Source organism: Nicotiana tabacum, chromosome 14, assembly GCF_000715075.1.
Source record: "Nicotiana tabacum cultivar K326 chromosome 14, ASM71507v2, whole genome shotgun sequence".
In the NCBI taxonomy this organism is placed as follows: domain Eukaryota; kingdom Viridiplantae; phylum Streptophyta; class Magnoliopsida; order Solanales; family Solanaceae; genus Nicotiana; species Nicotiana tabacum.
The window spans coordinates 95,419,564-95,432,498 of NC_134093.1; the positions used below are offsets into that span (position 1 = coordinate 95,419,564).

At 33.5% G+C, this 12,935-nt stretch overlaps 2 protein-coding genes and 1 long non-coding RNA gene across 4 annotated transcripts; 1 reads left to right on the plus strand and 2 right to left on the minus strand.

The window, feature by feature from the left end:
* Window positions 1-702: 702 nt before the first annotated feature.
* On the plus strand, window positions 703-5,092 carry LOC107771725 (uncharacterized). Its single transcript, XR_001644868.2, has 3 exons — window positions 703-1,159; window positions 1,268-1,331; window positions 2,997-5,092. It is a non-coding gene; the product is annotated as an uncharacterized LOC107771725 (long non-coding RNA).
* On the minus strand, window positions 4,731-5,866 carry LOC142169107 (ribulose bisphosphate carboxylase small subunit, chloroplastic-like). The gene is made up of 4 exons (XM_075230329.1): window positions 5,535-5,866; window positions 5,325-5,459; window positions 5,154-5,206; window positions 4,731-5,088 (listed from the first exon to the last, which is right to left on the minus strand). Exons 1-4 carry the CDS (start codon window positions 5,709-5,711, stop codon window positions 4,911-4,913), a joined length of 543 nt encoding a protein of 180 aa, XP_075086430.1. The 5' UTR covers window positions 5,712-5,866; the 3' UTR covers window positions 4,731-4,910.
* A 601-nt stretch (window positions 5,867-6,467) lies between these two features.
* Window positions 6,468-12,247, minus strand: LOC107771726 (protein ABA DEFICIENT 4, chloroplastic-like). Of its 2 annotated transcripts, none has more exons than XM_016591169.2 (6): window positions 11,897-12,247; window positions 11,054-11,237; window positions 10,451-10,551; window positions 9,816-9,944; window positions 9,020-9,108; window positions 6,468-6,769 (listed from the first exon to the last, which is right to left on the minus strand). In XM_016591169.2, the coding sequence occupies exons 1-6, from the start codon at window positions 11,963-11,965 to the stop codon at window positions 6,637-6,639; spliced, it is 705 nt and encodes a 234-aa protein (XP_016446655.2). In that variant the 5' UTR covers window positions 11,966-12,247; the 3' UTR covers window positions 6,468-6,636. The 2 variants fall into 2 exon arrangements, with proteins under 2 accessions (XP_016446655.2, XP_016446654.2); XM_016591168.2 differs by having other exon boundaries at window positions 11,054-11,243; window positions 11,897-12,239.
* Window positions 12,248-12,935: the final 688 nt, after the last annotated feature.

Sequence of the window (12,935 nt, forward strand, 5' to 3'; positions counted from 1 at the left end):
CAATTAAACAAAAAAATTGGCCCATTTACGTAGAGTAACATATTGATCATATGCATGGAAGGATGCTAAGTACACACTATTGGTGAAAGGGGTGTAGTAGATCATATCAGCTTATTTAAAAATTTGGAAAAAAAACAGCTTTTTACATTTTCATTCATCTAATAATTCAAACAGATGCTCTTGGAACATGTATACCGTTAAAGATTTACTATTTTGATATCAAATTTATAATAATTTACGATATATTTCACTAATTGCTTTTTTGATCATGTTTTTGGGAAATCAAAAGTGCTTATTTTGGATAAAGCTATAGCTTGTTGGTCGTGCTTCTTTTTGGTAATTTTTTTCCGGCCAAAAGCACTTTTTTTTCAAAGTTATATTGTTGGGTTAAGTTTTTAGAAGAAAAAAAAAGTTATTTTGAATAAAAACGGAAACAGTTTTTGAGAAACATAAAAAAATAGATTGTTTCAAAATGTACTTTTAAAAAAATTACTTTTAAGAAATATATTTAAAAGTACATTTTAAAAGTTTGGTCAAATACTAATTGCTGCTTAAAAGTATTTTTTAAATTAATTAGTCAAACACAAATTGCTTCTAGCTAGAAATACTTTTTTGAAAATCATTTTTAGGAAACATTTTTAGCACGGTCGAACAAAACAGGCTATTAGTTGGGGTGTTTGCCTAATAAATTATTTGCCAAGCTTTCAGAATTTAGTAATTTTGAAAAGTATTTTTAGTCAGAAGTATAGTAGCCGCTTATGTTTGGCTAAAATGAATTTGAAAAGCACCTTTGATCCACAATTAAAGTTTGGTAAAGGTTATACCAAAAAGAATGAATTAACGTAAGATCAATATGCGTTTTGAAGAAAAATGGGACGGAGGTAAATATAAGAACTACAAATATGGATATGGAAGGAAACGTATATTCATCTTAGCAAAATAGGCATTTGTCAAAATTGTAGGAATAGCTTTTTCTTTTCCTTTTTCCGGCCACCTTCAAGGGTTTCCCGTTGCCTTGGTGCGGACTGAAGTATTGGGGTTGTATTGTAGCCGATTCACGACCAATGAATTGCGGCACTAATCCAATGGATTCGCTCATTTGTCCCAAACCTCGTCGTCTTGGGGATCCCGTTAGCCATTCTAATTGCCTTCCCTTGAGGTAATTATTTCTTATCCTTGTTAAATCCCAATTTTTCAAGATTTTAATGACCCGTTAATGTTCATGATCCTCTCTTTAATGGTTTTTTTTTTTTTTTTGGTTGAAAAGAAATCAAGCTGCGGCCTTTGTTTCAAAAGGTGGAGCTTAACTTATTGATCTCATTTTCAAAGAGGTAGGGCTTCAAAACTCTGTGGATAATGGACTCGCTCCTTTACTCTGTTTTCGTTTGCTTTGTTTTTCTCTTTATGGATGAATATGGGACATGTTGTCAAAACAAAAAAGGAAGATTTTTTAATAAGGGGGTTGTGGTAGGTTGACGGTCAATGTAGAAATAGTCTTAACTTTGAATATTGAATCCGCCATGACGTGCACACCTTTAGATTCAACATGATATATATCATAATGGATATAGAGGATTCATGTAGCTAATTCCGAACTAGTTTCGGATTAGGGCTAAGTTAATTGATTAGAACTATATTGTTTTCACTAGGGGCAGAGCTACTAAGCTAGTAGCTTGGTTACGGGTTCGGACGAACGCAATAGCTTTTGTTCAAACAACATATTTGTGTTAAAAAATTCATTAAATATGTATAAATATTAAATTTAGAACCCAATTATTAATAATTAAAGCCATCTTTCTAAAATACAGAACCCATATGGTTGAAATTCTGACTCGCCTCTAGTTTTTTTACAAGAATTGACATAACTACTAAGGGATGAAACTTATCATTTATAGCTTTTCTGCATGCAATTATGTCAACATTTGTTGTTTGTCAAAGCTTCAGAATCTATAGCAATGTATACATGAAGGGTGTTTACATGATAAACGCTGCACATTGTATGAGTTAGTTGGCGTCGCATGAATCATTATAATCGCAAATATCTTGGACTTTTTGCATATCGTCAGTATGAAAAGCATCCTCATCATCGGAGAGTGTAGAATTAAAAACTACATAAGGCAAGAAATAGCTTTGATGCTTAAGTGATTTTAAGGTGTAAAGATAATCAGTGGACAGAAAATATTCAATCCATAGGAGTAGGTAGTATGGGTTTTCATGAGACAAATTGAAAGTTCAGGGTAGTTGAGAGTCCAATCAAATGATAATTGGCATAATTGCAATGTCCCTATCTTGCTGTCTCTCTCCATTCCTTAATACATGTCAATATTCTATCAGCCAGCTAAGCCTGGCCTCATCGGTCCATACTTTTTGTTTTTACTTTATAATCCTTTTAACTTTCCTATTATGGAGCTCTTTTGAGAATCCTAAATTTGCCTTAGCAAAATATTTCTAAAAGGAGCCTTATGGAAACACAATTATGGTTTTGTAGAAATTCTTAATGAAGCATAATTCATTCCCAAAGCATGAATTTTCTTCTAGGGCGTACAACGATTTATTCCCATGCCACATATTCTTGAGTAGGCTAGGTGAAGAGAAAAACAGAAAGGTCAATAGATGTTCAGTTCAAGTCATTTTTTAGCTTACATCAATTGCAGAAGGTAGAGGATTGTATTTGCTGGTTATTTGTTCTTTTCTGTGTCGTCTAATGATATTCTGGAAATGCAAGCTTGCGAGATGCACTTAACTAATATGGCTTATGTAGTGATATGATGCTATCTTTAGCATATTGGTTTAATTAATTTGGACAGTATTTTGTTTTTTGTACTGCTCTAGTGATCATATTCAACTGTCAATTTACCTGTGTGACTTATGTACATGCATAGCTGTATCGTTTGTCGGTCTGTTTCAAAATGTGCTGACTGTTTAAGAGCAAGGTTAATAAAACATTCCACTGATTCAACCTGCCATTTCTTAAAATGATCTTCATGCTCTAACAGGATGGCATAGCTGCAACACAATACACATCTGATTTGTCGTCATCCCCTCCTTTCTTCTCTGGTTCACCGCCTTGCAGGGCTATGAATCCATTAATCCCTGATGCTCGCTTTACAAATGAAAAGCAACCCCGTTTTTCATCATCACCAAGTACATTGACTTCAGCTTCATCTTCTCCATCATCAAGTTTTAAAGGAAGGTGTTCAAGGGCAAGACTTGGGCAAACTCAATCACCAAATAGAGTAGAGGGCTTTGACTGCCAAAACTCTCGCATGGCTGCTACGGCTTAAAAATCTTCCTTACCGAGAAGTATATAAAGACAACAGCTCAACAATGTATATAGAATATCTAGAAAATAAGAACAAGATTTTGGAGAATTTATTAGCAATTTGTTAGAGGGGAAAGTTCTGGTTTTTCGTTAATATTATTGTGCAACGATGTGGCTGTTGCACATTTATTGAAATAAGGTGGTTGAGAGTTAGTTTTGTTTTTGTGCTGTCTGTAAATGCTCTCGATTGATTTTGGTGCCACAAATTTTTGACAATTTGAAAACTTGTAGTATTGTATATATGTGAAATTTGGAATAGGAAGTGGTGATCGAGTTTCATTTTCTCCCCGAATATATGCTTTATCTTGGTGGTTTCTGTTTCTAAAGGCTTGATGAAGAAATTTTGATGTGCCTCACATATCTATTACTGTAATGTAAGAATGTTCACATAATTTGGTGGATTTTGCTAGAAAGATCTCTTCTTTCGTTTAAACCAACCCTAAACCAAAGCTTTGATCACTGCGCTTCCCCCTTATTGTTAGTCCTCTTACCATCACCACTTCGCCTATCCCCTTGCTTGGTCTCCCTTGCACTAAGCCCTTCAGCAAGTCTTCCAGTAAACCGACGACCGGACTCCGGCCGTCCTGAGTGATAAGCACTACTAAACCTCAGTTCAGTGCCTAATTTCTTCCATATCACCCTCTATTAGATGGCAGACCGCTATCTTGATCGAGTCTGATGCTCTCCCTTCGTCATAAGGCGTGCTTACTCACCACCTAATGAAGATCAAATTTTGAAGTAAAGTACATACTTCCATTTTATAGATATCTTCACATAAGTAACACTAGTTGGGACACAGCTTTTCTTCGAAGAGTTGAATGTCATGAAGTTGGAATTATTCCAGAAACATAATGATATGAGAACCTTTAAAGCTCGGTATTAACACACATCTAACTATTTACAGTCTGTTTCATTGGAATGTAGAGGTTCGTGAAAGTCGAAAGTTTTGGTGTGGATGTTGAAGATTTGAAAAACTACACTTGAAATACACAGTCGAATCACTTTTGATTTCTCACTTAAAACTCAAATTTTATAACCAAACCTCATTTTGTAAATTGACTCAAGTATTTGCAGGTGAAATGATGATCAAACACCCAAAATGAAATCTTATCCTTTGTTTCTACAACTGTTGCCTAGAAAAAGTTGGAGATATTTCAATAGTAATAGATATTGCCTCGAAACAATGCCAAATTTGTCCTTTGCTAAATTAGCTAGAAGTAATAGATAAGGCAACCCCTAAAAATGAACTACAATAAATTTTTGGGAAGTGAATGAATGATTGAATAACTTTTCATCATCTGGAAGTGGTTGGGATGAGGATGCTTCTGGTGAATGTGTGGACCATTTGCATTTAGGATGTTATCTAAAATAAAACTCATATACGGCACAAGAATGTGAAACAAAAATATTATACAAACAAAGCACCAAATCATAATTATTAGGTCTCATAACTTGGTAGGAATCGAAAAACATACACCGAATAGAAAGAAGGAAACATAAACAGTTTTTGTGGGAAGAAGTAAAAAAAAATTAAAACAACACAACCCCTAAAGACAAGACAATAGGGTAAGTTGTCCTAATATGTAACTTAGTAGCCTTCAGGCTTGTAGGCAATGAAACTGATGCACTGCACTTGACGCACGTTGTCGAATCCAATGATACGGATCCAGGCCTCTGGGTATGCCTTCTTCGCCTCTCCCACCTCAGCTAACACTTGGGTGGCATCAGTGCACCCAAACATGGGCAGCTTCCACATGGTCCAGTATCTGCGCATTCAAGATTTAAAATTTAACATTTATATTCATGATTTAACTAAATAATTGTGACTCACCTGCCGTCATAGTATCCTGGTGACTTGTTGTTTTCACGGTAGACAAATCCGCGCTACACATATTAAGCAATTTTAAAGTTAAATTTTTTCTAAATATGTCTGTTTTCTCGGACAACAAATATAAAAAAGAAAAAGTCACATAAAACAGAGGGAGTATGCAAAATTATTGACCTCAGTCTCGAATTCCAAACAAGGAACCCATCCATTTTTCAAAAGGTACTCAATTTCACTAAGCAATTGCTCCTCGCTTAAATCGGGAAGGTATGAGAGAGTTTCGTACTTCTTCTTGCCATATGGGGGCCATACCTATACTCCACCAAAAACAACTTTTAATTATGACAATAATTGTAAAAAGAAAATTGTCGAATGTATATAAGTTACCTGCATGCATTGCACTCTTCCACCATTGCTAGCAATGGAAGTGATGTCAAGGTTTTGCTTCCTTGAAACAGGGAATGAGGCAGCTGACTTAAGACCAGTGAAAGGTGCAACCATGTTAGCTTGAGCAACATTGGTGCGAGTGGCAACTGCTGCAGAGGAAAGAACAGAGGAAGCCATTGCTAATTACACTTTAGACAGAAAGATTTCTCTTTCTCCCTTTTCCTTAACTTCCAAGATGGTCATTGCATAGTTGCCCACCACCCTATATATAATGATAAGGTTTTACATATTTCCCATATCTAACGGACAAAAATCAACAACCCCCTCATCTTGGAGTAAAGCTAACCATTGGATTATGTGGTTCTTGATACATTATACAAATCTTAATATCCACATATGAAAGGTTGGAAAATTATATTTGGAGCTAAGCCATTCTTCATTTTAATTCACCACAATGGAGGTGCCACGTGTAAGCACCTCAGTAATCTTATCTCATCCTAGATGGGGTAGGAAGAGGATATGAATGTGTGATTGAGGTTGGTTAACTTTTTTGAGTCCCTTTTGCTTGGACTATTGCCGAATTCGTTTATGTAATTTTTTTTTGTTTCTTGTTTTTCCTAATATCCATGGTTTAGAAGTTGAAACAAATTTGATAGCTAGAGTACTGTTTGCTTCCTTATATTGTCCATAACTAGATGCAATACCACTATTCCTTTACAATTAACTTGAAATTTTTTTTCTCATTCCCACAAGTTTTCCAACGAACATAACTTAAACTTGATAATCAAAGTCTTTTCTCTCTTGCAACCAATTCTTTTTTATTATTTGATGTGTCTGTTTCATTAATTTATGTAATACTTTTTTCTTTTAGTTTGTTTTAAAAAAAATGACAAAACACAAGTTTTAGCCGTCTCTTTTTAGTTAAGATTAGCCTGACATCAGATTTGATGAATGAATAATTGTAAAAATTGGTACTAAATATGCCTTAATGTTACATCACATCAATACAAACTTAGAAAGTCACCTTTCATTAAATGAAAACCTATTTAAACTGCTGATAGTTTGCTGAACAAAGTCAAATTGCAATCCTGAGTTAATAAAATTATATGTCACGTCTACTGAATAGAGCTTTGGTGATGAAATGTGAAACAAGTCCAATAGGGCAAGACAGCAAGCATAATGACAGAGAATGGCGAGTTTCAATATCATTCTGCAATCCATCATGATAAATCTGCCTGTTCCACATAAAAAAATTAATGGAGTAATAATTAAGAGTTTTAATAAGGCATCATTCTTCCTTGTCCCAAAAAAAAAAACGATTCGACTTATATATACTGACAGACCAGAATTTATACATTAACAGTCTTATGTGACATGTTGTAATAGATTGTCAGTCTTGTTTTCTAGCAGCGTTTTTAAAGGCTTTTTGGGACTCGCCTGAGACTTATCCCGAGGCGAGGCGCTATCAAAACGCCATAAAACTCATGTGGGGGAACTTAGTTCTGCGAGGCTTACGCCTCAAGCGCACGATTGTGCGTCCTAAACACGCATAACGCCCAACACTCGGAAATCGCCCAACAATTATTACTCAAATCATGTGTCAAATTTCCTAATTAGCACTATTGACCCTCAAATATTTTAACAAATGAATGATTAAGCTTTTATTCATCTATAGGAATATGAAGATTGAAAGTAACTCCAATAACGAGTCATAATATTGCATATTTACTAATTGAAAACAACGTGAAGGTGAATATAATTTGAACTTTTTTCTAAAATAGATAACCAAAATATATATCTTCACTTGCTATTGACCTTCATGTGCAGGGGCAGCCCGATGGTAAGGCAACTCAAGCAACCGCTTGAGGCCCCATATCTATGGGGCCCAAATTTTTTTAATATTAAATAGCTGCATGTGATAATTTTTTTTAAAAAAATATCTAATATATCAAAACAAAAATGCATTTTTCATGAAAAAGGAAATAAGAGATAATTTGGTAATATAAATAGTTACTTTTGGGATTCAGTCCTAAATTTTAGGTGTGAATATGTTTCTTGACTCCTTTATACACTATTATCATTATCATGAGGCCCATATTACTTTGATTACTTTGTCTTTCTTTACAAGTCCACAATCTCATAAAACATTCCGTCAAGTAAGATAGCAAAAGGCAATTGCAACCCTTTTTTGTCAAGTTTTCTCGGCATTATACCAAAAATATTGAAGCAACAAAAGTAATATCAAGTTATCTGTAACTGTTTGTTAAACCAGGTTCAATTGTTCCGTACTTTTCTTATTACTTTGCATCTAGAATTTGTTATTTTTTGATATCTTTTGTTTGTAAGTGTATGTATCATCTTTTTATTTATTTATTATGAATTTTAATATGTCAACAAGAAAATATGAATCCACGTATTAAAAATGCCAAAAAATGGAAGAATTGGAACTTTAATACAATCCCAAAAAGGAGCGTTTGATAATTTTTTGGCGAACAATAAAAATTTTAAATAAAAAATTAGGGAAAATTTTGTGGTAGATGAACAAATCACTAATATAGTTGAGTTAGACGACAATGGAATCCCAGAAGAAGAAGAAATTGGTGAGTCACAGATTTTTTAGAAAATCAGGAAATCCTAAAAGAATTGAATAATAATCCTAGAAAGTGAAAACGTATATAATCCTAGTCAAGAAATCGATTATAAATAAATTATTAATAATTTTACATCTCAAAAAATTAGAAAGATAAACTTTAAATAAAATTTTACTAAATGAGTTTTTTATACCGAAAAACTCCGATCCCCTCCTTGAAGTTTGGCTTTAGGCCCCCAACACCGTTGGGCCACCCCTGTTCATGTGTTAGTTCTACTACTCTCAAAATTATCAAACTTTTCATATTTTATCATTTGAAAGTATTTTTGTATTTACTCATGAAGGAGTAATATTTTAAATTGCAGTACTGGTGAAGTTTATTAATTATTTACTTTTAGGAAGATAAAATATTTAGTTTAATAATATTTATGAAGAAATTGTGATTTTCTTATTATATTTTTTTATTATTTAAAAGTTAAGACGTTCTAATTAATTTGTATTTAGTAGTAATATTAACATTATTGATTGTTTCTACTGGTAAAACATGCTAGATATTTTATTCTCTCTGAGATTTTTAGTCATTTATAATTTTCTTAAACTTTTAATATACTTTCTATATTTTATGTTATTATGCTTTATTAATTTATAAATTAAAAATTATAAAGATTTATGAGACTTTCGCCCCATGCCTCGGGGCTTACGTCTCGCCTCATAGTAGGTAAAACGTCCCGCCTCATTGCTCCCGCCTTTTGAAACACTATTTTCTAGGTAACTAATCACTTAAATATGATAGTTGTAATTATTTTTAAAATGGTTTGACAGTGTTAATATTTTTTGTTATTGTCAATATATGGACACAAATACACACACAACTGTGTGACAAAGAGAGACCAACCTAGCAGCAAAAAGATCAACAGCCAAGAGGTGAATCCATGCAGAAGCTAAAGTCATCACCCTGGAGAACATCTCAGCAATACCACACAGCTGAATGACAACAAATGTTAGTATCATTTCATATAAATTATTACTTCATATGTTCAATTTAATTTGATTAGGTACAAAATTTAAAAAAAAGATAAACTTTTTCTAACATACAAAAGTATCTCTAGAAACTCGTAATTTTAAATGTGCAATACCAATGGCTATAAGGAGTCGTTTGGTAGGGGAACAAACAGGATTATAAACGGGGATTAAATAGTGATGAGATTATTTAGTTGATATATTTTTACTGAGAGATGTTTGGTGTATTAGACTTAAAATGGGACATACGGGGTATAATATAAAATATGTATTTGATGTATAGTAGATAGATTGGGATCAACTTTTATTTTCAATGGAGAAGAGCCTTGAAAAAGGATATTTTTGTCATTGTAGTGTTTTATCCCGTGATTAAATAATCTCAGGATTATTACCACTCTCATAGAATAATATCACAATATGGTATAAATTAATCCGGGATAGCTAATCCCGAATTCGAAAATTCAATCAAACTTGAGATAAAATAATCTCATATCTAATCTCGAGATTATTGTCCCTCCCACTTACCAAACGACTCCTAAGAGCATATTACTATGGATAAAATAAGTAGTTTAAAGTTAAATATTTCAACATACAGAAAGGAGTCTTATTTTCGAAAAAAAGGAGTATTATATATAAAATGGAAAAGAGGGAGTGTGTAGTTGAGCAAATACCTCTGGAAGCCAATATTTATTAGGAAATAATAGTTGCATTGTATCTGGTGTCCATGAGAGGTACAAGAGATATACATAAAGAAGTCCAAGCACAATATAAGGTATGCTGCTCTCCATCATTTTTTGGGTCTGCAATTGGCATTATGAATTTTCACAACTTAACTAATTGCAAGTGAAGCAATGAATTTTCAGACTTCATGTTCTCGGACAAGCTACCTCATCCAAAATCAGAACCTCAAAACCAATAAACTTTGCCTAAATATATATAAAAAAATACTCCTTTATTTTCTCCTGCTGACTTTCTTTGATACTTGATCAAAGTTGAGTGATTTGTTCGTTACAAAAATAGTGTAATGACTTTCATGATACTTAAACGAAGTTGAGTGACTCTTTTGTTACAAAACAGTACAGTAACTTTGTTGCAATAAAGTAAAAATTGAGCGGCGACCCCATGAAATTAACCCATCAATACATAGATTGAAATCATACAGTGATCACATAACATGAGGAAAGTAGAAAAAGATGGTGAGAGAACTTGTGACCTAGCAATTTACTTTTATTCATGATATTTATGACAGAAACTGGTAAATAGTAAAACAGGTTAATTTAGGTCGACAATAATTCAGAAAACTTACAAGTGCAGCTTTAGGTGCCACAATCATGAAGAAATAAAAGGGAAGAACTGCTAATGTTCCCAATGGGAATACACTAGTAGCAATTTGAGAACTTTCCAACCCTGCAAAAGACATAGCATAAACAATTAGGACCCGTTTGTCCATAGATTTTTTTCTTTTTTTCAGAATTTTTGTCAAAAATGTGTTTGTTCATGAAATTTTGTAAGTTTTTGGAGATTTTTTGAAAATGAGTTTTTCAAACCAAAAACCACTTTTTCAACCCTACTTACATAACTTCACCCTTTTTTTCAATTGAATTGCATGTTCAAACATAATTTTAAATTTCAGATACGATTTTTCAACTTAACTTCAGATATTTATTTTTTTCAAAAATCACAATTTTTATGTTCAAACGCCTACATATTATCCCAAAAGTCTGATTACATTGCTGCAAAAGAAAAAAATTGAGTCTTTAACAAGTTCTTTAAAGAATCAAAGAAGCAATAACTGAGACTGCAAATCCCAACTAGGATTATACTGCACATCATACGTTTAAACTAATTTTTTCATTAATTAGCACACATTTAAAACTATATGGAGCATGATATGGAGGAAAATAATTACATGAGGCAGACACCATTGAGCTCTTTCTTTGCAGAAGATTTCTTGTAAGATTTGGACGAATAACGATTCTTGATCCTCCCAGAAAACTCCAACCAGTGCTTAGTTTGCTTCCTAATTCCTTAACTTCTTGACGTGAAAGATCAGAGTTCACTGGTCCAAGAGCAAAAGATGCAGCATTGTTCCTCTGCAGCTAAGTATAGAATCATTCTTGATTTAATTATTCATAAGTGGTAAAAAAAAGAAGGTGAATCTGCCCCAAAAGCTGTAGAAGTTCAAGCTTAAATGGGTAAAGAAGTTCAATAGTTCTAAATCTCGTGGAGGCAGAGAGGTTGTTTTCGATAGACCATCGGCTACGATATATGTATATTCGCGTAAATTATATATTTTTTATTATAAATTTAGAGTTGTTGATATGGAATACACTGCAATACGCGTGTCCTGAAAGGCCGAAACTAATAAAAAATGATAATCGTGAAAGACATCAACCCAAAGCTGCAACTTTGGATCTATTTTAAACTGAACTAATAAATGATAATCTCTCATAGTAGAACAACTAGACAAAATTAAAATATCCAATTAGAAAAAAAATGCTGAAGCTTAAAAATCCCAAGGGACTTTGTGCAACAAAAACACCAATTTACTCACAAATATTATCACTAAAGATTATGGTGGGACAAAGAGAATCCCTTCTCCTTAACCAGAGGTCTCAGATTCGAGGTCAAGAAATGAGCATTTTTTTTCTTAAATAATATGAATTGAATCAGACGGGATCCAAAGCAGAAATTAGATATTACTTAACAAAAGATGGTCATATAATTAGATATAAAGTTACAAGCAGCATACCTTGTGTGAGATCAAAAAGTGGCAAAAACAAGAAGAGAAGGCCATGCTTAAAGGGGAGGAAATACTCATCCAAGAATTTGAAGAAAGTCAACAACGAGAATTACAATAAAGTAGCATCCTCATCTGCTATACATATATAACGAGTGCACGGAACTATAAAGAGTGCACGGAACTGTAATAGAAAGTTGTTACAAGGGAAGCAAGCAACTTTCAAACCAGCGCATAACATTATATATTTATACCAAACTAATGAATACTAAATACATAATATGTTTTATTTATACACACTTCTAACGTCAATTTATCATTTGACTATAATTTAATGTGATTTGGTGTAAGTAATTTTATTTTTGAAATGAATAGAGATCATCAGTTACGGCTAATACTACACTACAGCTCTGCACTCATAGTGCAAATGCCTAACTTATATCTTCTAATGAAATTTCCATAACTGGACTACATTCTGCCCGAACTACCTCGCATAGTGCAAGTGCCTAACTAAAATAACCATATAATGAAATTTAACCAATTCCAACCACACAGCCTTATTTGACTGAAAGTGTTCGCACCACTTGTTCTCATTGGTTTACTCCTATCGTATGATGTAATTTGATTTGAGTTCAATTTATGTGCACCGATAGTGTATGTTTTCTTACACCATGACTTACAATAACAATAAGTAATTATAATATTTAGGGAGAATACCTAATTATTTCTTGAAGTGGTACACTTTTTTTAATAACATGTGTCAGTAATTTACTGGTCCATAATTACACTTTTCCACTGAGGTTGGCCTCAAAAGGTAATAGTAATACTACTTCAAACTTGTTTACGGGGTAAGGCTGGCAAGTGGGCCGGTCCAGGTCCGGGACCGCGGGGCAAACGGGTCAGGATTGTTTGGTCCGATTTTAGCGGGCCTGGTCCGGTCTCGTGGGGCGGTCCTATAATTTGGGCTCATCAGGCCCGGGACCGGCCCAGTCCCTTAGCAGGCCTAGCGGGAAAAAAAAAATAGCCGTTGGGCTGTCAAAAATAGCCGTTG

What these genes read in the sequence shown, in the direction of transcription:
- LOC142169107 (XM_075230329.1), bottom strand. Translation starts at nt 5,711, where the DNA reads ATGGCTTCCTCTGTTCTTTCCTCTGCAGCAGTTGCCACTCGCACCAAT. An exon ending in GAAGAGTGCAATGCATGCAG is followed by an intron (nt 5,460 to 5,534) that starts GTAACTTATATA and finishes GGTGGAGTATAG; the next exon opens with GTATGGCCCCCATATGGCAA. An exon ending in CCAGGATACTATGACGGCAG is followed by an intron (nt 5,089 to 5,153) that starts GTGAGTCACAAT and finishes TTGAATGCGCAG; the next exon opens with ATACTGGACCATGTGGAAGC.
- LOC107771726 (XM_016591168.2), bottom strand. Translation starts at nt 11,965, where the DNA reads ATGAGTATTTCCTCCCCTTTAAGCATGGCCTTCTCTTCTTGTTTTTGC. An exon ending in ACTTTTTGATCTCACACAAG is followed by an intron (nt 11,244 to 11,896) that starts GTATGCTGCTTG and finishes TTCTATACTTAG; the next exon opens with CTGCAGAGGAACAATGCTGC. An exon ending in CTCAATGGTGTCTGCCTCAT is followed by an intron (nt 10,552 to 11,053) that starts GTAATTATTTTC and finishes TGTCTTTTGCAG; the next exon opens with GGTTGGAAAGTTCTCAAATT.